This window comes from Sciurus carolinensis, chromosome 1 (genome assembly GCF_902686445.1).
Source record: "Sciurus carolinensis chromosome 1, mSciCar1.2, whole genome shotgun sequence".
NCBI classification, from domain to species: Eukaryota; Metazoa; Chordata; class Mammalia; order Rodentia; family Sciuridae; genus Sciurus; species Sciurus carolinensis.
Window position 1 is genome coordinate 2,199,941 of NC_062213.1, and position 25,282 is coordinate 2,225,222.

The following is a 25,282-nucleotide window of genomic DNA, read 5'->3' on the forward strand; positions in this document are numbered from 1 at the left end:
AGCCTGCACCCTCTTCCCCGGGGTTTCTGATGCCTGCAGCCGCACTAGCCTGCCTTCCCTGGGCGTCCCCGGCTCCCCTTGCCTCTCTCCCAGGGGTCCTGCGTGCCCCTCTCTGGGCAGACTCTGCCTCCAGCTCCTGAGGGCCACTGGCCTGCTCAGGGGCACAGTGCTGGACAGAGCAGTGCCCAGGAGGTGCAGGAATGGGCTTGACAGTCACTCATCTCAGGTGGACACGGAGTTAAGGGAGAGGATGTTTGTGGAAGCTGCACACTCGCTCACTCGGCAAATATTTAATCACCAGCGCCCAACCAGGCCCTGGGCTAAGTTTCAGGCTCCTGGTTTCGGAGTTGTTGAGGGAAGCCAGCAACTGCGGGCCCTCCCCAGGTAAGTGCTGCCAGGAAACCCACGGCTGGCCCTCCCCTCAGCCTCTCAAGTCTCCCTTGGCCGACGTCTCATGAAAATAGACACAAGAAGAAGCATATGCCCACGAGGAGAGCGTCCGGCCCGGGATGGCAACCCAACACACGGCACCCCAGCATCCTCCCACGCCAGAAAGCAGATGGCCCACCTGCCCGCACAGGAGCCGAGAGCATGCAGGGCGGCCAGCGAGCGTGCTGTGGAGGTGGGCAGAGAAGGACGGCCACCACACTGGTGGGCAGCTGGCAACCCCTGTGGGAAAAACAAGTCAAATGCCACTTCAAGGGAAACGAAGGCTTCAGTGCAAAAAGAAAGGGTTTTAAAAGTGCTAGACAATTCAGAAGTCAGCGCCGTCCCTCTGACCCGCTTTTCTAGTTTTGCAAACAATTAACCAAAGGAAGAAGCCCAGAGTTACCGTATGACCCAGCGATGGCACCCCTAGGCGTATACACCCAAGGGATGTGGGACACACAAACAGGTCACAGATGCTCACAGCAGCACTGTTCGTAGGAGCCAAAAGGTGGAAACCACCCAAATGTCCATCGACTGGGCGGGAAAAGGGCCATGTGCCCAGAGCGGACATCATTAAGCCCTGTAAGGAAGAGGCGCTGAGTCCCCACCACCTGCCACAGCAGGGGGACCCCTTGCAACATGACACTGGGGAAAGATGTCAGACACAGACAGTGCTCCCCAACGCCATTGCAGGAAACCCGGAACCGGACGTCTACTCAGTAGATCTGAACCTGCTAGGACGGGAGGGCAGTTCCTCAGCAAGGGGAAGACAAAGGTGGCTCCTCCCCGCACTGCTCAACACAGCACCTCACCTCTGCTTACCAAAAAGCGTGGGGATTTTTCTTGTTACTCTAAGTAACAGGAAGACACTCTCCAAAGAATAATGATGTTTATTTTGGAATGACAGAGTATTGCAGTGCCACCTGTGGGCCTGCTGAGGATGCTGAGGCAGGGGGAAGCTTCAAAGGCAAAAGGGAGAAACTTAGGGGAGCTGCGGGGATCCAGAGCCCGCAGGACTTGGCATCAGCTCTTTGGTGCAGGTGCCTTTGCTGTGCTCTGGCCAGAGCCTCTCACCTGAGTCGCTGTGGTCTCAGAGAACGCTAAAGATCTGCTAAAAATACACTCTGCTACAGGGACCGGTGTGCACACGGGCCAGGCGGCCAAGCCTGGGGTGTCTGTGGAACAAAGACTCTCCCATGCGACTCTTGGGAATTCCTGGAGCATGTCCAGGAACCGGAGTCACGAGCCCTCCCCTGTTGAGACTTCCTGGCTCTGAGAACCATTTCATCTCGGGATCACCAACTTTCAAATGATCCAACAGCAGGCAAGCAATCATGCGGCAGGTGAGAGCTAGGTGCCCTCTGATTCAATTTAACTCTGGCACCCTTTGCCTGGAGACATGAGACCACAGGGTAGAGGGCTCACTTCCTGAGACTGCCCCCTCTTCCCATGCCAATCGCCAGCTCCAGGATGTAGCCTGTGCTTCCGCCAGACCAGGTACAACCCCTCCTGGGGTTTGATGAGCTATGGAGAAGGGCTCACAGAATTCAGGACACACTGTGTTATGTTTATCTATTTATTATCAAGGGCAGGACAGAGGATGCAGATGAATACCAGGGGAGAGATGCAGAGGACGAGGGGCGTGGCAGGGGCGCGGGACTCCTGAGCCCTCCCTGAGTGCACCATCCTCTGGAACCTCTGGGCGCCTGGCTACCCAGAAGCTGGAACCCTGTCCTTCTGGGGTCTTGTGAAGGCTTCACTACATGGGGCATGGTTGATTGCATCCCTGACCACTGGTGGTCAACTCAACTCCCAGCCCCTCTGTTGTCCCTGGAGCCCAGTGAGGCTGCGGTGAGAGCCCCATCCTGAAACTATCTGGGGCACTCTGTCATCTCGTGGGCTGACAGAAGACACTCTGTTGCTCTGGAGATCCAGAGATTGCACCAAGAATCTGGTTGAGGACCAAGTGTGTATTTCACAGTAGCACAGGAAGGGAAAGGCAGGCATGGCCACAGACACTGGACTTCCTGTGATGGAAAGTGCTCACGCCACTGCCATGACTGAAACCACTGAACTATGTACTTGAAGTGGGCGAAATGCAGAGTGTGCAGCAGGTTCAAGGCGTCTGTCAAAATTTGAAAGAAAAAGATGAACAAGATGCCAAATTTAGATGGAGAAATATTCATAGATGACTCCATAAAGATCATCTTGAGAGTGCACATAAAAAGGAACACCAAAGCAAAATGAAAAGGCAGAAGACAAATTAGGAGACATCTGCCACACGGGTCAAGGACCGTGTCCTACACATATAGGACGTACTTGCAGGTCCCCAGGAGGACATGGACAGAGGTCCCGCACAGCCAGTCCTGCAAAAAAGACCTGTTGAACGCAGGATTAGAGGGAAGCGCAGGCACAGCCCACCAGCAAGGAGGTCAGGGTCATGGCCAGGAAGCAGGAGCACTGCCCCGCTGCCCGAGAGGGTAAGCAGGGAACTCTCAGGTGCCTAGGTGCTGGCCCCCAGCACACCTGTGGAGGTCTCCCACTCCTGGGACTTGGGAGACCAAGGAGGGGCCAGATGAAACCGGTTGCCTCGGCCCGGGGTTCCAGGCTTGGGGTGTCTCTAAAGGTTTGTGTTGAGCCCATGGGTCTCCCCAGTTAGATCATAGTTATCTGCCGATTCTATCTCTGGAACCTCCTGAAGCAGGGACTGTGGCGATGAGGACAGCGGACAGCGGAGGAGAGCCTCCATGCTGTGGACGGCAGCCCTGGGGCAGTTGGGTTCCAGTGGGACCCAGCACTACCCGCCTGGAACACCGGCCATGATTGGCCAAGGGAACAGGTGGTGGCCTCTCCTCATGCTGCTCCCTCATGGACAGAGTTGAATCCTGACCTGTAGGGAGAGGTCTGATCAAGGTCTGGAGAGGGTCTGCACAGCAGAGTCCCGGCACACCAGAAGAGAGGCCACGGGGCAGGGAAGGAGCACGAGGGCAGCATTCAATTCCCTGGAGAGTGGTTCAAGGGTAAGTTCTCGAGGTCCCAGGTCCAGTGGCAGAATACTGCCCCCCTAGGTGCCCCCTAGGTGAGCAGTATCTGCAGAGGCCCTCTCTCTTCACACACTGAGCCCTGACCCAAAGGTTTCTGAAAAAGCTGAGGAGGGAAGGTGTGGACTTCTTAGAGCAGAGGCCTCCCAGGCAAAGCAGCCAGACCCTGGCAGGTCACGGTCCTCCCTGACCCAAGCAGGCAGCTGCCTCTTTGCAGAAGGGTGCAGCCTGGGCCTCCTGGGGGTCAGGCAGGAACTCTAGGAGGAGCCCATGCCTGGGGTCCGGGTGTGTGTTCTGAGCATAAGGCGAAGGTGGAGCACCTGCGCCCGAGGACAGGAAGGCGCCTTGGGAGACCAGGCCTGGTGGAGGAGCCCGGTCAGACCTAAGGAGGCACCTGGGCGTGTGTGGCGGGTGTCTGACCCACTCAGCGGAGCCACATTCAGCCAGGTTGCAGCATGGTTGCGTGGTGACTGACATGCGAAATTGGACAGGCCTGGGCTGCTGCCTGGCTCACCGGGTGACCTTGCCTATGTCAATTAGCTTCCGAGAGCCTGGTTTCCTTATCCAAACCAAAATTAGTCAGTGCTGTGCACTCCAGAGCTGTCGAGAGGAAAAATAAGATCTGGCAGCCTGCCTCTGACACATGCCGGCTCCGGGTGGCGTGGCCCCCCCCGCCATCCTGCCTGGTGCCCGGGAGGCTCTCCCGCACCAGGCCAGGGGGATCCCCATAGTCAAAATTCCTTCCACTGGAGGGGCATCTTCTGCAGTGGGGACTGCAGGGGCAAGAGCCAGGAGGGGAGTGAGACGGACACCCCACCCAGCTAGAGACCAGTGCAGCCCTGTGTGGCGAGACTGGGCCTCGACCACCAGGGGACAGACCAGACAGGCACTGTCCACACAGCCACACTCCACCCGCCACTCTGGAGCAGGGGACCAGGCCTTCTGGGAGGCAGGCGAGGACTGGGAGCTGTGGCTGGCTCTCTCCTGAGCCTGGGGCAGGGAGCTTCCCTCAGTGTCCTTACCAGCAGTCGGGCCAGGAAAATCCCACCACAGGACAGCCCATCAGACCTATTAGAGGCCAAGGTGTACCAGCAGGGTAGGGCTGGCCCTCCAGGGGACACAGACTAGTATCCCCAAGGTGACCCTGGCCCTTCCCTACACTCACCCTCCAACCAGGCCCTTTTCTGTTGGCCCAGCAGTTCCTTCTTTGTTTCATAAGCCTCTGCGCAAACGCCGGGCTGGCTGTGGATGGCAGCGCGGCCCCACCCGGTGCCCCAGATGACCACCTCAAAGGGGCAGAGAGAGGGCAAAGTGGTCCTGGGGGCTGCTAGACCATACATGGCCCTGTTGGTGGCAGCAGAGAGGTCCGTGAGAGAGGGCCCTCTCCCCACTCTCTGCTGTCTCCTTACAGACTGCGGGGGGGGGGGGGGGGGGGGGGGGGCTGGACCATCCTAGGAGGGAGGGAGGGAGAAGGAGGAAGCAGAGAGGGTGGGGCCCCCAGTGGAGAAGGGGCAGCGCCTCAGGGTCAGGAAGGGGCAGGACCTGCCTTGGGAGCTGGAGGAATGAGGAAAGGGCGGGGAGGGACCCCACAGGAGGGGGGTGGGCCTGGAGGGTAGGGCGGCGGAGGAGAGCCCTAGGGGGTGGGATGTCCCAGAGAAGGCGGGAGGGGCCCCGGGCTGGGGCGGGGTCTCGGCACCTCCGCCCTCCCAGAAACAAGATCCCGCTAATCCGCCCAGCGGACTGGTCAGACCACCGCACAGCACCTGGCGTCCCCACCGGCAGGCAGACTGAAGGCTCCCGCGGGAGGACTATGCAAGGGAGGAGGCTGTCACTCCTGGCATTGGCTTTGGCCACCTGCGGGGAGCTCGGTGAGGGGCACGGGGCTGGGGGGCACAAAGTGAGCAGGATTGGCGGGTGGGGTCTGTGTGCTGCAGGACGCCCTCACAGGTGGACACTCCACACTGTCCACTGTCTGCAGTAGCCTCTGGGAGGAGGGCAGAGGGGAGCTGGGATCTGTGGCCCACCAGCTTGGGCCAAGGTGGGAAGGGAAGCCACGGAGGGCCTGGTGTGTCCAGGGTGGAAGGACAGGGGACTGGGCCCAAGTGGGGCAGAGAAGGGCGGCTCCCAGGTAGAGCAGCGCCTGGCCAGAGGGGCTTTGTACAGGGAGAAGGAAGGCCCGCAGTCTGGGTGGGGACCTAGGGGTGCCAGTGGGGAAGGGGAGGGGAGAAGGAGACCCAGACGCATCCCACAGTGGGGTGGTTCCTGGGCCTGGGATCTGAGAGGACAGTTGGGACCCACATCCTGGACCTGATCGGGTATGCCCCCACCATACTCAGCCAGAAAAGGAGCTGGGTGGTTTGGGCTAAGCCAAGAGGCCTTGCCCATTTCCCAGAGGGAGAAACTGAGGTCAGCCAGAGAGGGTGGAGGCCCTGCCTGAGTCCCATAGAGGGGACACAGGGACTTGTGGCCTCCCTGAGTACCTGGGCAGCTTGGGCCAGTCAGAGCCAGCCAACCCCCTGTGGCTCCCGTGGTTGGACAGGGACATGATGCAGGAAAGTGGAGCAGCTGGCACACACCTCTCGCCTGCACCACCTTGCGGGGAGGACACCTCGTCCAGCGGGGACCTGCAGTTTCCCTGAGCACAGCCAGCCCACCCTGCACTCCATGGACCTGCCTGACCCCTTAACCTGCTCTGCTGCTAAGGGAGTGAAAGGGGACCCTTCCCTGTTCCCACAAAGTCCTCCACTCCTCAGTGCCTCTTGATGTGGCAGTGCCCAAGCCTTTGTCCCCTGTGCCTCCCAGCATTTCGCAGTGGCTTCTCTCCGCCTGGCCCTGCAGGCTGAGCCCCCGGGGCATTCTTGGCCTCTGGAACCCAGGGTCCCCGTCAGAGCCTGGCCTGACTGTGGCATCTTCCCTAAGCTTTGGCTGGTGGGCACTTGGCCCCTGGCTGGCGTCATTGTTCCCTGGGGACCGGCTGGGCATGGCGTCTGTCTGTGGAGTCTGGGAGGGGCAGAGCCTGCCTGACTCGCCCCCTCATTGCCTCTCTCCCAGCAATGGCCTTAAAATGTTACACGTGTCATGAGCCCACGGGCGTGTCCAGCTGCATCACCGTCACCACGTGCGATGCCAACGAAACCATGTGCAAGACCACGCTCTACTCCCGAGAGATCGGTCAGTAGGCATTGGGTGGGGCAGGGCTGGGCCCCGGTTCACAGCTACCTCCAGTCCAGTGTCCCTGGCCCACCGGTCAGTGTGCAGCCACCATCTGTGGGAACGCTTGGGCCTTCTCCCTCCTTCCCATCTTCCTCCTCCTGGTGGGCGAGGCCAGGAACCCTGCTGCACAGCGATGCTGGCGGGTGGGCAGGGACCACCGGCATGGGGCCCCGGGGCTGGGCCTTGGAAACGGTGAAGAGCCGACCCTTAGGGCTGGTGCTTCCTGCACCCCACAGTGTACCCCTTCCTGGGAGACTCCACGGTGACCAAGTCCTGCGCCAGCCGGTGTGAGCCCTCAGATGTCGATGGCATCGGCCAGACCCGGCCAGTGTCCTGCTGCAACACCGAGCTGTGCAACGTGGACGGGGCACCCACCCTGGGCAGCCCTCACAGCCTGGCCCTCGCCATCACCCTCACCCTTGCCCTGCTCTTGGGCCTCCTGTGCTAGAGCCCCACCACCCTACTGCCCACCCATGCCCAGCCCCACCCCTCATGCCTCAAAGAAGTACAGCTGCCTGCTAAACCTGGCCTCCGGGGTCTCCTTGCTGGGCACAGACCTGCCCTGTGGGGCAGGGAGAAGGGTCTGACTGGGTCCCTGTTCCCGTCCGTCTGTTCTCCTGTCTCCTATGATGGGTTCGAGCTCCACTCCACAAGCAAGTCTGGGACCCCCATCCAGATCAGGCAGAGCTTTGCTCTTCAGGCCCTCAGGGACGGGGGAGCCAGGTTAGGGTGGGCAGAGGTGGAGAAGATCACCTGTGCCCCTTCATCCACCCTGGCACCTGCCCCCTGGCACTGCTTGAGTCCTCCCTCCCCCTGGGCCATTGCCCCTCTCAAGAGTTCCCTGCCCCTGGCTGGAGGAATGCTCTGTCTCAGGGGAGGTTCCCATGGCTGGGCACATGAGGACATGCCTGGAGGAAAGAGGAGACCAGAGGCCTCAGAATCTCCCTGTCCCTGGAACCCAGGAGCTCCCCGCCTCTGCCTCCTGTGGGCATGTCCTGCCCACTCTGTGAGGTTCTGCAGTCCTGGGCCTGGGTGGGGCCCCACAGCCCAGTGAGTCCCACCACCAGCTCCAGGGCACAGCCAACCACAAGCATGGCCACCATCTGTCTGGAAACCTCTGGGGGCAGAACAAGGGCAGCCCCCAGAATGGAGGGACATGGAGATGTGATGTCCGGTGCTGGCCTGCGTGCCCTATCTGGGGCTGTGACCCTGAGCCTTGACGTGTCAAGGGGGAGCTATGTCCTGTCCACATCACTGCTCTCACTTGGCTTTCCTTGTGTCACACACCCTACACGTGGACATGCACTCCTCAGACTGGAGACGAGGCCCATTAGTGACCAGAGATCAGGCTCAGTCTGGAAGCAAGGATCAGGTTTAATCTGTGACCAGGGTCAAGCAAGGCTCAGTGTGTGGCGGGAAGGAGTCCATTTTATGGCATGTGCTCTGGCAAAGCCGTGTATGCGGCCTTAGGACCATGCCGTGGATCTGTGTGCTTGACCTCAGCTGCATCGGCTCCAGCCTGACATGTAGCGAGATCTATCTGAGAATTGCTGCAGCCTGAGTCCTGCAGAACCCCCTGACTCACTAGTAGGGAAGGAGAACCAGAAAGTGAGGCGCTAGGACTCCACCTGACCCCGGCCTACCGCTGTGGTGGCCTGGAAATTCCACAACCAGCAGGAACTGGACAGGACAGGACTTGGTCTAATAGGGAAGGGAGGAGTTGGCAGCTCCAAAGCTTGGCTGAAGGAGCAGACAGGAGCAGGCAGGGAGAGAACTGAGTTCAGTCTTCGGTGGGCAGGCCAACCCTAGCCCTGGTCTGATCGGTGGGGTGTGATGAGTCAGCCTCTGCGCCTCTCCTGGGACCAGCCAGTTCCAGCACATTTCACCCTGGTCCCATCTGCCTGTCTCTGACCTCACTCTTGCCCTTATTCTTGCCCTGGCCAGCAGAGGGAGCCTCACCAGTGATTGCCCACCATGACCACCACCCAGGAATGAGTACCCTGCCTCACCACCCTCAGGGCAGATGCAGGCAGACGTGCCCCAAAGCTGCCTGGCAAGCCTGGCTTGAGCCAGGTGAGGCCAGAGCCCAGCATCAGCCTCTAAGGGGAACATGGAGGCCATCCTGCTGTTCCCAGTCCTCCATGGCTCCTAATGCCTTAGAACCTGGCATCCACCTCCATCCTCTATCCGTTCATCTACCCATCCACTCATCCTCCAGCAAGTGCTGCAGTACTCAGCACAGGTAGAGCAGGTGCGGACGGAGGAGTCCCGGAGGAAAGGGGACATGTTCCTCCACACAGGGAGCTGACTGTCCAGCAGCCCCTCAGGCCAGGCAGGGTAGGGCAGGCGTCAAGTGCCAATGGCAGGATGGGCTTTGGCTGCATGCTGAAGGCAGGAGGCGGGGAGGCTTCCGGGAAGAGTGTGTGCTGCAATTTGCATTTTAGCCAGTCCCTCTTGAGTGGAAGGCAGAGGCTGCCAGGAGGAGGAGCCAGGAAGCCTGGGGATGGGTGTGGACTGGCACCACCAGCTGTTTGAAGCGAACAAGCAGGGCCCACTGTGCCATCTTGGGAAACAGGTGAGGATTGCTTGGGTGCCTGGCCAGGCTGGGGAGTGACCCTGGAGGCTGGGGACTTCCCGGCTAGGGCAGGCCGTGAGAGGAAGCAAGGGCCGTGTCTCCCAAGTCTTGCGTGGCTTGGCAGTTCACACCTGTCCCCACGTCTGAGCTGCCCAGCAACCCGAGGACCAAGAACATCATCACCCGACTTACAGTTTAGACATGGAAAGGAGAAGAGCCTCATCCACTGGAAACCAGCACGTTCCCCCGGTGTTGACGATTAACACCCAAGAAACACCGAGGCGAGAGCAAAAAGTAAATTTTATTTAAGAAACAAGAGAGAGGGAAAGGAGAGGGAGAGAGAAAGACTCCTAGGAGAGGAAGCTCTGAGCTGGTGTCTGCGGGAGTGGGCGCCCTGCCCCTCTTACAGATGTCAGGTTTCCTTTCTTCTCATGCCCCCTCCGCCCACCCTGCCCAAGTGACCCAAAGGGCAGGAGGAGCGCCGTGGAGGCTGTTTGATTGGAGCGTGGGTCCTTCCCCTCCGAGGCTGTGAGCGCCATCTACCCACTTGCTTTTCTTTGGTGAGCGGCTACCTGTCCTCCGTCCTGGGCTCACACTCACGCCACTAGCAGCGGCAGGGCCAGTGCTCAACCAGGCAAGTGGACGGTCCTGTCCAGCTGCGGGGCCCAGGCCCAGGGGGTGAGCCGCCCTCCATGTCACACCTACCCTTCTCTGGGCTCACACCTGGCCTCCCGTTGGTTCCACACCTGGACCACGAGGATGTGGGTGGAGGCGAGGGCAGCTGCCTAGCTGGAATAAATCCTGCCCTGCACGGTGGCGTCTGCCCAGGCGCGGGCTGCTTCCCACCTGCCCACTGGGTGCTGGCTCTGCCAGCCAAGGTGGTGCCCGCTCAGCCTGCAGAAAGCTGCGTGTGCCCCTCTCCTGGCTGCCACTCACCCAGCACCTGCCATCCGACCTCTGAGGCCCTCCTCCTCCGTCGGGAGGCCAGGGGCCCCTCCAGCATCCTTGACTGGCCATGCGTCCATGTCGCCTGTCACGGAACCCCCACCTGCGGGAGTGCTCCAGGCTCTCCTGCACTGTGGTCTGCAGGGGCTCACAACTCCACGGAGGCCCGCACTGGCTGAGCACTCGCTAGCGTTGAGTCGCCTCTGGAGCAGATGTCCCTCTGTCCATTCACAGATGGAAGAGGGAGCTCAGTGAGCGCGCGGTGACCCCGGTCACCAGGAGGCCAGGTGGGGCCAGCTCGGCTGTCTACCAGGCTCTAGAACCAGACAGTCTTTGGCGCCTCTTGGTGTCTGGGCGTGTTGTGGCCTCAGCCCAGGGTGAGCCGCCCTGCTGCTGTCCCTGCACCTCCCCACAGGTGGCCCATTGTTTGGAGTATCGTTCTCTCCCTGGCAAAGCCACACCCTCCCTTTGCTTTCTTGCAAAGCCTTGTACAACTTGCTTCAGCTCACAAAGCCCGGACACTTCCACCCTCCAAGAGACAAACAGGAAGCCAAGGTCTGGAGGGACAAGGGAGCCACCCCAAGGCACAGGGAGACGGCTGCACGGCCAAGGGCAACTCAGGCCTCCTAGGTGCCTGCCCCAAACCTTTTCGGCACCCCGTCGGCCTCTGCCACAGAGGGCCCACCCCAGGCCCCACAGAGCCAAACGCACACCTGCCATTGACCTACTTGGCCACACGGCTACTCCTGCTTGTCTTGACACCTACTCCTCCACGCCAACCGTCCGTCCACCCATCCTCCAGCTGCCTGTCCACGAACGCCCATCCTCCCATCCCTCTCTCCACTCATTCTAAAGGTCACTCTCCAGCCACCTGTGCACCCCCCCACCCGAGTCCAGTCACCCACCCCTCTTGTCCATCCACCCTCCCATCCCGCACCCCACCCCGTCAGCCACCTAGCCACCCAGCCACCCTCTGTTCATTCACCCGTCTGTCTAGCCACAACCAACCACCAACCAGGACCTCGAAGAATGGAAAGGGAAGAAAGAGCCTGATGCTGGGAAGGACTGTGGCAGAGCACCTGGGTGGCCTTGTGACACCCGAGAGGTTTGAGCCATGCGGCTGGGGATGCAGCTCAGTTGGTAGAGTGCTTGCCTTGCATGCACAAGGCCCTGGGTTCCATCCCCAGCACCAAAAGAAAAAAAAAGATTTGCGCCATCGGATGGGAAACCAGTGTCCACACTGTGAGAGGCCTAGCACAGGAAAGGGTGTGGACAGGGGTTGGTGTGTGGTAAGGGGTAGACAGTGAGGAAGGTCAGAAGAGATTGCCAGGCCAGGGGACTAAAACTCAGACGCTCAGGCTTGGTTCAAAGGCCATCGGTGTGAGAAAGGCAGGCAATGATGAGGGCCAGGCCAGGGCCTCACACCCAGAAGGGCCTCCTGGCCAGCAGCACCCACTTCCCCAGGCATTTGCCCCTTGCCACACTGGCCAGGCCTCTGTGTTGTGGCGAGTCCAGGTGTGCAGGACACCTGCCAGGACCCTAGCTGGCCAGATGGGGCTACAGTTCCTGCAGGGTCTCTGGCAGCTGACCTTCATCTGGGTCTCAAGGGCCCCCAACCCTGGGGCCATGAGGCATATGTGAACCCCAAGGGCAGAACCAGGGTGACGGGATCACCAGCGGGGTGCAGGGGGAGGCCCTCCTCAGAACTGTCCTGGGACACCAGGCTGTCTGGGGAGGGTCCAGTCCCAGTGCTGGAGGTGTGCCAGCAGAGCAGGGCCACAGTCCTCAGACTGGGTCTCCCAGGGAGGCCTCAGAGGGTCCCGCCCCCCGAGGGCTGGCGGGTGGTGACAGTTCCCGCGCCGCCACCCACGGTCCTGCCAGCCCTCTCCACTCTGCCCTGTGCCGCCCCACTGAGTCATGCCAGGTCCGCCACCGCCCAGGAGCAGGAGCTGCAGGGGCTGGTATAAATCCTTAACATGGGGCCAGCCTCCCTCCCAGCTCTGAGCACCGAGGGATGGCCGCTCCCTGGGCCACGCGGCTGCTGCTCATGGCAGCCTGGAGCATGGGCTGTGGTGAGTGGCCAGGGGAGAAGCTGGTGGGACCCTACCCTGGGCCTCGGTTCGCCCACCTCCTGGAGGGCGGGGGCTGTTGGGGGCTCGGCGGCTCTCAGCAAGCCTCCTAGAGCCCAGCTGCTCCCTGGGACAGAGGTCATGGCTCCACTCTCCAGGAGGGAGACCAAGGCTGGGGTGGCGAGGTGCGGTGGGCCTTGAAGGATCTCAGCAGGTCTCCAGCCCCGTCCGCCTGGCTCCAGGGTGGGGCTGATGGGCCAGGTGGTGAGGTCTGCCGCCACCCCTGCCCAGGTGAGGCCTTCAGGTGCTACTCCTGCGAGCGGCCCACACCCATCTACGCATGCAAAAACATCACCTACTGCAAGCTGGAGGACACCGCCTGCAAGACCACCCTGGAGAAGGTGGAGAGCGGTGAGCCCGGGCCCGGCACAGGGCGGCCCTCCTCTTCCTAAGGTCTCCCTGGATGCACCACTGCCCCTCTCGCCCTGGGAGGCAGAGGGGCAGGAAGGCAGGGTGGAGGCTTCCCGCCTGGGAGCCTCAGCCTCCCGCCCGACCCTGGGCACCAGGCACTGGGAGTGCGTGGACCTGGGGGAGGGGTGGTGCTGCAGCCTCAGGGCTGGGTGGCCCGGGCACTGCAGGGGCTGGGCACTAGTGCTATTAGTAGGGAAACTTGTGTTGGTCGGGGCTGGGGGCTGGACGACGTCCAGATCTGGGAGGGAATGCGGGCGGGCTGGAGGAAGCAGGAAGCACCAGCTCAGAGGTGGCGGTCAGGAGCAGCAGGGGGCACACAGAGCTCTGACGCCTGCCCACCCTGCAGAGTACCCCTTCGACCAGAGCCCCATGGTGACCCGCTCCTGCTCCAGCTCCTGCCTAGCCACTGACCCCGACAGCATCGGGGCTGCCCACCCCATCTTCTGCTGCTTCCGTGACCTCTGCAACTCAGCGGAGAGGGCCAAGCTGGGGGCTGGGACTCTGGCCACACTGGGGGCAGTGCTCCTTGGGCACCGCCTCTCCTGACAGGGCCTGGCGCTGCCTGCGGCCACCTCTGCCTCCATGTCTCCATGAGTGCTCACTGGGCCTCAGGCCCTCACTCTGTCCCCGACGCTTGTAGAAAATAAAACAGCCAAGGATGGAGATGACTGCTGTCCTTCCTGGGCGCCGAGAGCCCACAAGTGGGTCTGTAGGAGAACTGAGCCAACTCGGCCTGCTCCAGGATCCCCACTCTTTTTCACCCAGGGCCTTTGGACCCATTTCCCAGATGGGGAGACAGACCTGGGGGTAGAAATGCCTTCTGGATCACCGTTCCTGCAAACTAGCCCCACAACTCCTTAGTCCCAGGAAAACCCCTCTTCCTAAGATGCTTCCCCTCAAACCCTGGGGGCCAGCACTGCCCAGGTGGAAAGGACACTTGGTTGGGATCTGGTTTTCCCAGGAGGAGGGGAGTCTGGTTCTGACCAGTCTGGCAGTGCCATTGATACAGCCAGGGGAGGCAGAGCAGGAGGTCACAGGAAGCCCCCCACCACCTGGGTCTTCCCAGGGCATATACAACCCCCTAGGTTAGTTGCCCCTCTGTCGATGGTCTGCTCATCACCTTGGGATGCTGGGGAGGTCAGAGGAGAGCGTGGCCAGCGCTGACTTGTCTCCCAGACCCCAGGGCCGTCTAGGGGACAGGAGGTCCTCAGGGCTGACCCGGGAGTGTGCCTTCAGGTTCCTGCTTGCTCCTCCCACGTGGCCCTCACCCCTTCAGTGTTCTGCCCCATCCTGGGGCACCCCGTGTTAGTGCCCTCTCCAGGACCCAGTTTCAGTATGTGTCCTCTTGGCTGGGCATTTTCTGGGTTCTTCCCAGCCAGGTCTTGGATCATCTCGCTCTGTGGGCCACCAGGTCATGACCCTGGGGTCCCACTAGCACCTGCTGCTGCTGGCAACAAGTTGGCCTGCTTGGCAGACCCCACACACTCGCCCAGGACACAGGGGAGTAGCCAGGATGGTGACAAGGTTCCTTAAGGACCCCTGTGACAGCTCCTCTGCCTGCTCTAAGGCATCCCATCTGGGGTCCTGGGGCAGCTGACACCTGCCTGCCATTCCCTGGTAGGACCACTCCCCAGGTTAAGGATGGACCTCCAGTACAGTCCCAGGATCCTGGATCAGTGTCTAGGGGCCAGAGCCCCAGCCTTGCCATGGGGATTGAGCAGATTTCGCCGCCCAGCAGAGCAACTGGGGATGCTGCCGCCAGGTCCTGCCAAGGTGCAGCACAGCACTTACTGGGCCTAGGCACCGCGTCAGCGCGGCCACCAGAGGGCGCGCGTCCGAGTCCACGGTGTCTTGGTGGTCAGGATCCCTCCGCGCAGAAGCACCGCGGGGCCTGAGGGAATCTGCACCGCAGCGTGGCTAAGCCTCCTGGCCCCCAGAGACCGCATGGAGCTCCGAAAGCCGTCGCCCTTGGTTGATTTTGAGAACGCTCACCTACCCGGACCGCGCACACGGATGCTTTCATCTTGGTCGAATCACTAAGCCCAGAACTCCGCTCAGGAGAGATGCCACTCCAACTCCAGGGGCACCTGCTGAGCCAGGGAGCCTGGGGAGGCACCTCTGCAGGTGCGAAGCAAGGTCCAGGGCCCTAGACTGCACACTCCCCTGTCAGCCCTACTCTGTTCTGCTGAGTGTCTGGCAGCACTCAGTTCAGATCCTGCCGCCCCCAGCTGCACCCCTCGACAAAGGTGCCCCCAGGTGCCCTCGACAAGCCCTGAAACCTTCCTGGAACCCTTAGATGATGAAGAAAATCCATTTTCAATGGCCGCACCTGTGCAGTGTCCACAGGCTCATGACAGGTGTCAGGGCCAACCCTGCAGCTGCAAATCACAGACCAGGTGGGCAGCCTCTCCAGCCCCCTCCCCCATGCCTTCCCAGGCCCTTGGAGCCTTCCAGATTCCCTGGGCAGGGCATGGACATGGCTCATAACCCCAACATTCACCTGCTCTGTCCTGCATAACAGCTCCTCTGCTCTCTGCCTCCCCTCCCACCATCAAGGTCCAGTGGCCTCTGCCCCAAACTGCCTCCTTCATCCTATCCCATGAGTACAGGAGCCAGGGGTACCCAAACTAGCATGGGGCATGACCTCTTATGGCCATCCCTCGACTGGAAGGAATCAGGAAGCCTGGACCAGGTACCTGTGGGACAGGTGCAAGGCCCACGGGCTAGCAGGGCAGGAAGGCCAGCTGGGAACTTCAGGCAACTCCTGGTCTCACGTTCTGCAGGAATTGGACAAGTCCTGCCCAGCTGGCCTGATCCTTAAGTTCAAGGGTAGTCCAACAAACCTACACCACACCCCCGCCCACCAGAAAACATATCCTGAGAATGGGACCCTATGAGGGGTCCGGGCTTTGGAAATGCAGTTTTCCCAGCACATACACCTTTAAAACTCTTTAATCTTGTGCTTTCTTTAAATAAGGTACAGCTATGGCAAGAACAGCAGCATTGGGGTGAGGGGGCGGGGAGGGGTCCAGGGTACTGATGAAGATCCTACTCTGGCTCCAGGGGGAGTTCCTGGAAGAGGCAGTTCTGACTTCCCAGCTGATGTCCTCACCTGGGCTGGCAGGGCAGGCAAGGGGGTACAGACAGGTGCCAAGAGCCCTCAGCAGGCAAGCAGAGACCCCCACACCCAGGGCTCCTGGACTCAGTACCCCAGCTAGAGAGGGCATGACCAGAGCCTGAGGACCAGTCCTGCTCGGTCCTGGGTGTTCTCAGTAGCTCTGGGTTGGTCCAGGCCTCAGTTTCCCCCATTGTAAGGTATGGGATCAGGCAGGAGCAGGCAGCCTCAGCCAGCTCCCAGTGTCCATCAGGAAGGCTGAGAGCAGCTGTCAGAACAGACCACTCAGTTGCCCAGGGACCTGTCCCACAGAGAACACAAGACCCTTCCCTGGCCCCAGTACCTGCAGGGAGCAGCCCTCAGAGCAGGGCAGGGTGTGGGGCAGGCACCGCTGGGGTCAAGAGGTGCTGTTGGACCAGAGAGGGCAGGCTTCAGTCAGAGGTAGCACAGCCCCAGTGGGTACAGATGGGTGCAGGCAGCTGAAGGAGCCCTTGCAGAATGTCCCTGCTCTTCCCTCCCTGACTCTAACACTCCCAGCAATCCTTCCAGGAGCCACGTCCCAGTTGCCTGCCCTGCCCTACCACCCAGCCTGAAAGGAGAGGCAGGAGACCAATTCTGTACCAGGGGAGCCTGGGGACCCTGTCCTCGGGGGCAGGCACTGCCAGTGTGCCCTCCCAGGTGCTTTCTACCACACCTCCACCCCGCCCCATCCTCTTCCCTGAGCCTGATTCTCACTGGAGGCAGAAGGAGTGGCCTTGCAGGGCTACTGTCACTTCAGAAGGCCTGCTGCCTGAGGACCAGAGCCGTCCTGCAGAGTGCCAGGCCATGCCCAGGACTGCTCTGGGCCCTGCTCCACTCTGCACATAGCTGCCACCCAGGTCCATGCTCAGGCCACTGTTGCTGTCCCTCTGCTTCAGGTACATTCCCCTACCTGGAACTATGGCATAGTGGTCTTACTAGAGGGATGGTCAGGGCCCCCTCTGCCATCCATCCCCAACTAGGGGACAAAACTAGGTCAGGGCACCAATGCCACTCCATCCTGTCCAGTATGGGGCTCTGCAGAGGGTGTCAAGCAGGTGAAGGGGGCTACAGCGGTCACAAGGTCCCTCCAGCTGGAGACCAGCCTGGCCTGCCTGTTTTGTGGGACAGGATAACTGACCAGCTGGGTAGGTAACCAACTGCCCCTAGGCAGAAGCTGATGGGCAGGCAGTGGAGGAAGCAGTCACTGGTCCTTGATGACATCACCGAGTCCACTCTCAGCCCGGAGCAGCTGGCTGCTGGCCTCATTGTAGGCGATCCAGTGCTGCAAGTCTTCGGGCAGCTCGGGGGGCTCCACCTGCAGGACAGGAAGGTGAGGCTCTGAGCACCACCTGCTGCCAGGGGGATGACTGAGGGGTACGGCCAAGGGTCCCCAGCCAGGTTGCTGCCCTCCCACTTCTGGGCCTCTGCCCATGCTGTTCCCCAGCATGAGACCTTCCACGAGGCCCCTCCCTGTCACCTACCCAGTGTCTCCCCAGGCCTCTCTGAGCTCACACTTCGGTCCCAGCTCCCTGGACACACTCCAGCTCTGCCAGACCTGCCTCCCCAGCAGGATCATGCTTGAGGCTCTGCATCCCCAGAGCCAGGCAGAATCCTGAGGCTGCAGAGCACAGGGTGCAGGGGCAGAGGGAGGGCTGGTCTTGAAAGTGGCTCCCTAGACAGCATGGGAGCCCTTCTCTTCCTCATGCACCCAGCTTTATCCCCCAGGCAGCTCTGGGCCTGCCCCAGCCCTCCCTGTACACTCTTATGATGAGCGCAAACCCCCTGGACTGCCTGTGGGGTCAGATGCTTCAAGGGCTGCCAGAATGAGGGGAGGGGCAGGTGCCCAGTCCTCCTCAGTGCAAGTGGCCACACGGTGGGCTGGGCCAGGACACAATGTCCCCGCTCACAGGGTTAGTCCAGGCGGGACTGGGGCTGGGCTTGCTCTCAGTGCTCAGGGTTTGCAACTCAACAAAGACAAAACTGGGGACCACACCCATGGTCCCTCTGCAGCCCTAGGCAGTGCCACTGCCTCTACGCTTGCTTCCCCAACTCAGATACAGCCCCTTGCAAAGGTGGGACTGTCCCTCCTGTGCTCTGAGGAGCCCGTCTGATGCCAGAGAGGGTGGCATCGTTCAGGACCTGCCCTGGCAACCATCACCGCCCTGGCCATCCCCAGGGGCAAGGCTGCCTCGCTGCAGCAGCCTGCTCTACCATGGAGCAGGCCCTAGGGAGGGGCCTTAAGCCCAGGCAGGTGTGGGCCTCCCTTCTCCAACTGTGGAAAGGCAGAAAAGCTTGCAGCCTCCAGGGTCAGTCCAAGCCCATAGGGACCCAGCCCTTTAACTCTAAGCTGTATGAAAGAGAGGTTCGGGTTCCCCCAAACTCCCAGCAACCACCTCTAACTGCCTTCTCCATCCCATGCTCAGAACCACGAACCAGAGGAGGAGGCTCAGCACGCCAGGCCGCCAGCACCAAGACCTGGACTTCTGGTCACAGGCCTGGCCTGACGTCTGTTCTGGAAGAGGGGAAGGGGTAGGGAAAACATGAGCCGAGGAATGGCTAAGCCGACTGTGAAGAGTTGACTCTGGGACACTGTGGACCCCCACGAAGATGGGCACCAGTGAGGAAGGCCCTGAGCCTACAGTGAAAGGCAAGAAGGGATGCAGTGCTGAACCGGGTGCTCCAAGAGAAGGAGGAGGCAGGCCTTCCCCAGGGGAGGAGGTCGGAGACGAGGAGCCCGTAGGGGTTGTGCGGGGTCGGGGGCTGCTCACCCTGCGCTTGCACAAGTGCTGTACGACGCGCTCGGGCGAGGTGCCCAGCACGTGCTGCCGGGAACGCAACAGTGCGCACAAGAAGCCATCGCGCAGGCTGACAAAGCGCGCCTCCAAGTAGAAGGCGCGGTCGTCCCAGCCTAGCAGGCGGGTGCGCACCTCGAAGGGCTCAAGCAGGCGCAGGGAGCGGCGGTAGCGCGCACAAGAGGCGGCTAGTACGGCGTGCGCCCCCAGCTCGCGCAGCGCCCCAAGCACGCCGCAGCGAGTCAGGTGCGCAGCGCGCGCCACGTCAGCCTCGCGCAGGTAGCGCGCGTTGTTCATATGCAGCAGCAGATCCAAGTCCGAAGGTAGCACGCGGCCCGCGTAGCGTTGCTCGGCCAGCAGGTCGCGGACGCGCGGCTGCAGCAGGCGCGCGCGCAGCACAGCGCACGGCACGCGCACAAGGTACCAGCCATCCAGCAGCGCGAAGAAGGAGAGTGCCAGGGCCAACGAGGCCACCAGCAACCCCAACATCGCGGCGTGCGGCGGAGTCTACTACGCCGAGGGCAGCCTGAGCCGCTACGCCGCTGCCCGCTGCCCGCAGCCGGGAGCCTGGGAGCCTGGGAGCGCCGCGGTTGGAGCAAACCACCGCGCGAGGCCGGTTGAGGGGGAGGCGCGCCGGAGGCCGCGGCAGAAGCCCGCCCACAGCTCCCGGCCCCCCCTATCCGCGCTCGGTGGTCCGTTCCGCGTTCCCCGCCGGCGCCGCTTTCGCCTTTCGTGGGGCGGGGCTGGGCGCGGCGGGGTAGGGCAAGAGAGCGAGGAGCCACAGCGGCACCTGGCGGCCGCTCCCGGCACTGCGGCGCAGGGGCGGCGGGAAGATCGGCACTCTGGCTTCGGGTGCGGGTCCCGAGCCGGTGTCCCTACAGCTCTTGAAGAGCGGACGCGACCTGAGTCCGATCCCTTATCTGAGCTGAGTCGGAGGCTCCGTTTCTCGGGCCCAGGCTGCGGGACTTTGTAAAGAAAATGGAACACAGCGGGTCCCCAGAGGCGCTGCTGCGGGCCTCCGCTGGCACCTGACCTACCTGCTACCCCCAGCCTCTCGCCCACAGACGGCGTCCCGTGTGGATTTCACTGCCCGCCTGCAACCTCATTACTCGTCCCCCAACACTCACCCCTACCCCGCAAAGATCCTGGTAACCCCAAGCCCATTCCAAGCATTTCTGCCCTTCGCCGCTTTGGAAACCGCAGCAAGTAACGTCCGAAATGGAGGGGGAGGAGCCGGGCGGACGCAAATGACTCAGCAACGGGGACGGTGGTGCCAGTCATTGTCCTCCCGGCTGCAGCGCAAGCTCTCGGTGTCAGTCGGTTGCCCCGAGAATGGCGGGGTGACCACGAGAAGAGCCAGCCGGCTCTCCCCGCCGTCCCCTAGGCTGTCCGAGGCCCGCGAATGCCGGTGACCCCGGAGGCGACCCTTCGATCCGCACTTGGCCCAGAACCTGCCGCGGCCCAGCAGGCTCTGGGACCACCGCAGCAGCGCAGTGTCCCTGCACGTTTGAGATAGCTCTAAAAAGAAGCGGTGCGCAGGGGCAGCACCACCAGTGGCCACTCCACTGCCCCAGGACCGTATGGGGCTTTTCCGGGTCTTGTGCTTTTGCAGCCAGCAGCTGCGGCAGTGGGATCTGCTTGGAGACCCTCAGGTACAGGGAGTTCCCCGCTCTCAGGGCGGCTCCAGCTCTCCCCAGGCACTGCTCACAGTTCTCCCTGTAACACCTCTTAGTCTGGCTGGGCTCTGAGCCCCGTCTTGGAGAGGGTGGCCCCTCAGGGCTAAGAGAGAGGACGTTATGTGCTTTGAGTTCAGAGACTCACCCACCAGGCAGCTTTCAGGGGGCCTTTCCCAGAACCCTGAGGAAGGGGGCGTGTCCTTCCATGGGCCTCCAGCACTCTGCTGCGGAGAGCCCAGGACACTGGTGGGCACCCTAGAGCAGGCTGTGGGCCTGGAGGGTGGGTGAGGGTGGCAGCCTACCACGGGGACACCTTTATAACCTTGGAGCATTTGCTGTGAACCTGCAGCTCTTTGCACAAACAAAACAGGTTTGTAGGGGCCAAAGGGGCACTTGCCCTTCTAGCAAGAGCACACCCCTCCCAAGAGCACTGGGCCTGTCACAGGCCGGGAAGTCTGTGGATGAGCACCCAGGTTCAGTCTTGGCCACATGTTCAGGGCTGCACATCAAAGGCCAAGAGCCCTGAGAGGTGCCCTCCTGCCTCCTGTGGACCTCCTCTCTTCTGGGCACCACATCTGCTCCTGCCAAGGCCTGAGCGCTAGCCCTCTCAGGCAAGGCACAGCCACAACCACAGACATGACCTCGGTGGAGCCCAGACACAGCCTAGTCTTGGACCTGGGCTGCGTAAGGACACAGGCTCTCTCCAGCTTACCCATCAGACGTTTATTAAGGGCATACTATGTGCTAGGGCTTCTGCCCCAGGGTGGTCCCTCTCTCCCCCAACTAGACCACATCTAGACTCCCAGGGCTTGTGATCCTCTCACCCACTTCCACCCTGTCTGTCTCTTAGCCTTTGCAGGGCCCTGGCTCAACTCCTGGAGAAGAGGGCAGAGAAGGCTTCCTGGAGGAAGAGGCACCTCCGGGTGAAGGGGACTGTGGAAACAGTGGCCACCAGAGGCCCGTGGCAGAGGGGCCAGCTGCAGGCTGTTCCAAGACACCACACCCCAGCCTGCTGGGCAGGTGGACGCCGGCAGTCAGGCATCCTGGAGGGAGTTATGGGAGGTGGGGGGCAGGGGGAGGGTCAGACCTTTGTCAGGTCGTGACGCCAGGGACAGCATTGGCTGCAGGACCTCCTAGAGCCTACAGCTGGCCAGGGCCCCACAGCAGCAGGCTGCCGAGTGTGGCGAGCAGCCCCAGGACGGTGGCTGGCTGCAGACTGTGGCCCCCACTGGCATTGCAGAGGTCGGTGGAACAGCACGTGACGTTCTTCTTGCCCACATAGTAGTTCTCCACGTCTTCTACACAGTCGGAGCTGCAGCCCTTACTGATGACCGTCAGGAGCCCCACTGCACCTGGAGGGGCATGGTGATGGCTGGGGGAGGGCCAGTGCTGACCCTAACTGCAGCTCCACAGCCTCCCCAAGCTGTCACAAGGCTACCAGCGGCACGAGGCCAGGGCCCTGGTCTTGTCCGTCCGTGTCCAGGTACCACCAGATGGACTGAGGGAGTGGGCAAGTGCAGGACAGGGGTGGGGAGATGTGTTGGGGGTGATGAGGGGTGATGGGTGGGGGTCTGGGGGGTGATGGACGGAAAGCTGGGTGGGCAGAGGCTGAACAGTGGTGGAGACCCAGCCCAGGTCCCCAGTCCCTCCAGTGGTGGGGCGGGAGCGGGGCAGGCGGCACTCACGGATGCGCTCGGTCCTGCACTGGGTCTGGGCCTGGGTGCAGTTCTGCACGCTCCGGCAGTCCTGGTCGCTCACCTGGGCCCTGCAGGAGTAGCACTGCAGGGTGCTGCCTGGGGGGCGGAGGTCAGAGTGGAGAGGGGTGTAGGGCCCCAGCCCACTGAGAGCTGCGACCCTTCAGGAGGGCCCTGCGGACCCCATACCGCAGCCCATGGTGAGGGACTGAAGGCTTCCTTAGCAGGTCGTGCTCCCTGCAGGGCAGAGATAACAGGCCCAGTGTGGCCTGGCTAGCCCCGTCTGACAGGCCCAGCTGGGCACTGGGAGGAGCGGGGGCGGGGTCTGGAGACCCTTCCCTGACTTCCTAGGCCACCAGGCCTCAGACCTAGGCCTCAGCTCCTCCCAGGCCTCTTGGTGCTGTGTGACCACGGGGCCTTAGCCAGGTCCTGCCCTCCCTGGGTCTGGTGACCCCAGCTGCCAGGGTGTCCCCCCTTCAAAGCTGCTAAAGCAGCTGGTTCTAAGTGGCCGTAGACGACAGGTCCAAGCCTCTCCCCAGCCATACTCTGGGTACCCTCAGAATGTTGTCCTGCTTAGTTCCCTGGTGGCCTCGAGGACAGGCCTCTGCCCACACTTTCCAGAAGAGGACGCTGAAGTCTTCGAGGGCTAGTGACTTGCCCAGCCACAGCAGGGCAGGACAGCCGAACCATCCCCTTGGACCCTCCGCCTGGACACACGCTGCTCCCACTGGAGTCAGTGGAAGTCAGAGCTGGCCTGGGGACCCTGGGGTCATCTCTCAGGGCCACCCCCGCACCCCTCCTCATTCTAGTCCTCCTTCCTTCCCTGCTCAGCTTGAGACCTTTGCCCCCGTGCCTCCCAGGGCTGTGGGTCAGCATTGCTGCCCACCGTCCACCTGGCTTCTCTTCTGAGAGCCAGGCCCTGCCCTCCAACCCTGCGGGCTGCAGGGTGAGTCGTCCCCGCTCCCAGGTGTGCCCAGAGTCACCCTCCAGGGGCCAAGGCGCCGGTGGGCAGAGACGCCCCTCCTTCCTCCCACCTGCCCCCTCTTTCTCTGCCTTCTTCCTCCTCCCGTCTGCCCCCGGGGACCCCTCTGGCCACCCCATGACCCTTCCCTCAGTTCTGCCCCATGGCTGGTTGAGGCCTCACCTGGCTGCAGGGCCAAGTCAATGGCCAACAAGGTAAGGAGGACAGCCTTCATGGTCACCAGTGGGCAGGGTGACGCAGGCCTTAGGGAGGCTTTATATGACTCCAGCAGGCAGGGGAGGCTCTGTGGGCCCACAGTGACGGGTTCCTTGGAGCCAGTGAGGGTCAGGGCTGGGCAGATTCCAATCTGGGCCCTCCCAGGTGGCCCCTCCCACTCCCTTTGTCCTTCTTGCTGCCTTTGGAGGACGGAGCCTGCCCAGGGTGGGGCCATTCTACCTGAGGAGGCTATTTGTTAGCTGACCCCCAAGATGAGGGCTGGGGAGTCCTCAGGCCCCAGATTATGCCTCATGCCTCCCAGCGGGAGGCCAGAACAGGGCAGCCTTCCTGGAGGCCATCCTCTCCCCAGTCCTTCAGCCAGATGTCTGGCCATGGGCTTCACAGGCACCTCCTGAGACTCAGTCCGTGAGGCGACAGAGGCCTCGATCCAAGCATCCTAGAGAGATCTGCAGCTGGGAAGGGCAGCTGCTAAGTGGACGTTCTGGGGCCCGGGCAGTTGCGGAGGTGCCTTCTCTGGGGAAGGGTCTGGAGGCCAGTGGGGAGCTCGGGCAGTCCTGGGCTTTCCCAGCAGGACCGTACTTGATCTACAGCGTGGAACTTAGGGCCGAGGAAGTTGGGGAACACATGGAGGCGGCCTGAGGAGTGGGCACCAGTTGTGTGCAGCCACCCAGACACCCTGACCCTGCTCTGGCCCACTCTCCCTCTCCAGCACCCTGACTGCGGTGCTGTGGTAGCAGGGCTGTGTCCCTGTGGGAGAGGGCCCAGGTTCTGTGGGTCAGCTTCCCCAGCCAGCCTCTGGTCACTGTTCCTTCTCTTTGTCTTTCCAGGCCCAGGGCACCAGCAGCTTCCTGCTGCTGTTGGCACTGGGGTGATTCATGGTCCCTCTGCCATGCTCCTGTGACCCCTTTGGGCACACTGTTGCTCCAGCCGATGCCTGTGAATAGAAGTTTCAGCCATGGCCACTGCTTAGGGCTTGGGGAGAGCCCCTTGTCCTCTGATACCCTCTTGTCCCTGCTGATGACTGCCAGGCCTTCCTCCTCTCCCTTCCCTGGAAAGGCCCTGGGGCGTGCTTGGGTGGTAAGCAGGTTTCAGGGAATCAGCCCAACCCCCAGGACTCCTGAGTGGCTCAGGAAGGCCAAGGGCACATGCATCCTGGGGTCCTGGAGCCCAGCAGCTCACAGGAGCCACCAGAGCCTTGGGGTGAGGTGACGTAAGCCCTGGATCCTCCAGCACTCTGCTGTACCCAGAAGGCCACGGCTGCCACTGGGCCAGGCAGTCCCGGGCCCTCCGGGGCTCCCTGCCCAACTATATAGCACCCCTGGGTCAGTCTCTTCTCCCAGAACGTTCTCTTTCCTGCAGTGAGGAACCTGAGACTCGGTGGGGGCAGGACTTGGCTCAGGGTCACACGGGCGGAGTGTGGCATCCCCAGGACCCCTCCTGCCCTCTGCGCTCATCTGGAACTCTCTCTCTGAACATGTCCTCTAGCCCGCAGGTCTGTCAGCTCAGCAGGTGCCACACACAGGAGGAATTCAGCTCTTGAAGGCTGTTCTCACGTGGCTGCTCACCTGCCTGGTTCTCCCACCAGCCCCAGCCCACTGGGACCCTGGCTGCCCTGGACAGGGCTTCCTTATCTGTCTCTGCACTGGTGGTGCCCGGCACCTGCACTGGCCTGGAGCACTCCTTCCCCAGGCGTTTTCAGGTGGGTAAATGTTTGCTGACTGGCTGTGACGCGCATCGGGTCAGTGAGGGCGCGGTTCTCGGGCCACGTTTCTGCACCCGTGTTTGTTTAGCATCGCCTGCAGGCTGTTTGGGTTGTCCAACCAGAGGTGCTGCTGGCAGTGGGTCGAGTGGGCCCAGGCCCGGGATCTGCTCAGCATCCTGCTATGCATGGGACGGCCACTCCCCTCTCTGGAGCCCTGCCCCAAATGTCAGTAGAGCCAAGGGTGAGCGCTCTGGTCTGAGGGTGGCCTCGTAGCCACAGCCCAAACTGAAAACCATAGCCACAGTTTCCTTATAGCCCCACCCTGACCTCAGCCCAGCACT

General features: G+C 62.0%; 4 protein-coding genes and 1 long non-coding RNA gene across 6 annotated transcripts; 3 read left to right on the forward strand and 2 right to left on the reverse strand.

Moving 5' to 3' along the window:
* The first annotated feature begins 5,219 nt into the window (after positions 1-5,219).
* Lypd2 (LY6/PLAUR domain containing 2) lies at positions 5,220-7,183 on the forward strand. The gene is made up of 3 exons (XM_047548449.1): positions 5,220-5,338; positions 6,522-6,641; positions 6,920-7,183. Exons 1-3 carry the CDS (start codon positions 5,281-5,283, stop codon positions 7,129-7,131), a joined length of 390 nt encoding a protein of 129 aa, XP_047404405.1. The 5' UTR covers positions 5,220-5,280; the 3' UTR covers positions 7,132-7,183.
* A 4,936-nt stretch (positions 7,184-12,119) lies between these two features.
* On the forward strand, positions 12,120-13,399 carry Slurp1 (secreted LY6/PLAUR domain containing 1). Its single transcript, XM_047524099.1, has 3 exons — positions 12,120-12,275; positions 12,564-12,683; positions 13,090-13,399. Exons 1-3 carry the CDS (start codon positions 12,218-12,220, stop codon positions 13,287-13,289), a joined length of 378 nt encoding a protein of 125 aa, XP_047380055.1. The 5' UTR covers positions 12,120-12,217; the 3' UTR covers positions 13,290-13,399.
* A 2,286-nt stretch (positions 13,400-15,685) lies between these two features.
* Them6 (thioesterase superfamily member 6) lies at positions 15,686-19,377 on the reverse strand. 2 transcript variants are annotated; one of them, XM_047562271.1, is made up of 2 exons: positions 18,807-19,377; positions 15,686-17,194 (listed from the first exon to the last, which is right to left on the reverse strand). In XM_047562271.1, the coding sequence occupies exons 1-2, from the start codon at positions 19,158-19,160 to the stop codon at positions 17,081-17,083; spliced, it is 468 nt and encodes a 155-aa protein (XP_047418227.1). In that variant the 5' UTR covers positions 19,161-19,377; the 3' UTR covers positions 15,686-17,080. The 2 variants fall into 2 exon arrangements, with proteins under 2 accessions (XP_047418227.1, XP_047418221.1); XM_047562265.1 differs by having other exon boundaries at positions 18,648-19,371.
* Positions 19,378-19,505: 128 nt separating this feature from the next.
* Positions 19,506-24,836, forward strand: LOC124991606 (uncharacterized). The gene is made up of 5 exons (XR_007109905.1): positions 19,506-20,323; positions 21,198-21,367; positions 21,654-21,830; positions 24,067-24,316; positions 24,725-24,836. It is a non-coding gene; the product is annotated as an uncharacterized LOC124991606 (long non-coding RNA).
* Positions 21,120-23,313, reverse strand: Psca (prostate stem cell antigen). Its single transcript, XM_047562283.1, has 3 exons — positions 23,186-23,313; positions 22,033-22,140; positions 21,120-21,699 (listed from the first exon to the last, which is right to left on the reverse strand). The coding sequence occupies exons 1-3, from the start codon at positions 23,235-23,237 to the stop codon at positions 21,488-21,490; spliced, it is 372 nt and encodes a 123-aa protein (XP_047418239.1). The 5' UTR covers positions 23,238-23,313; the 3' UTR covers positions 21,120-21,487.
* Positions 24,837-25,282: the final 446 nt, after the last annotated feature.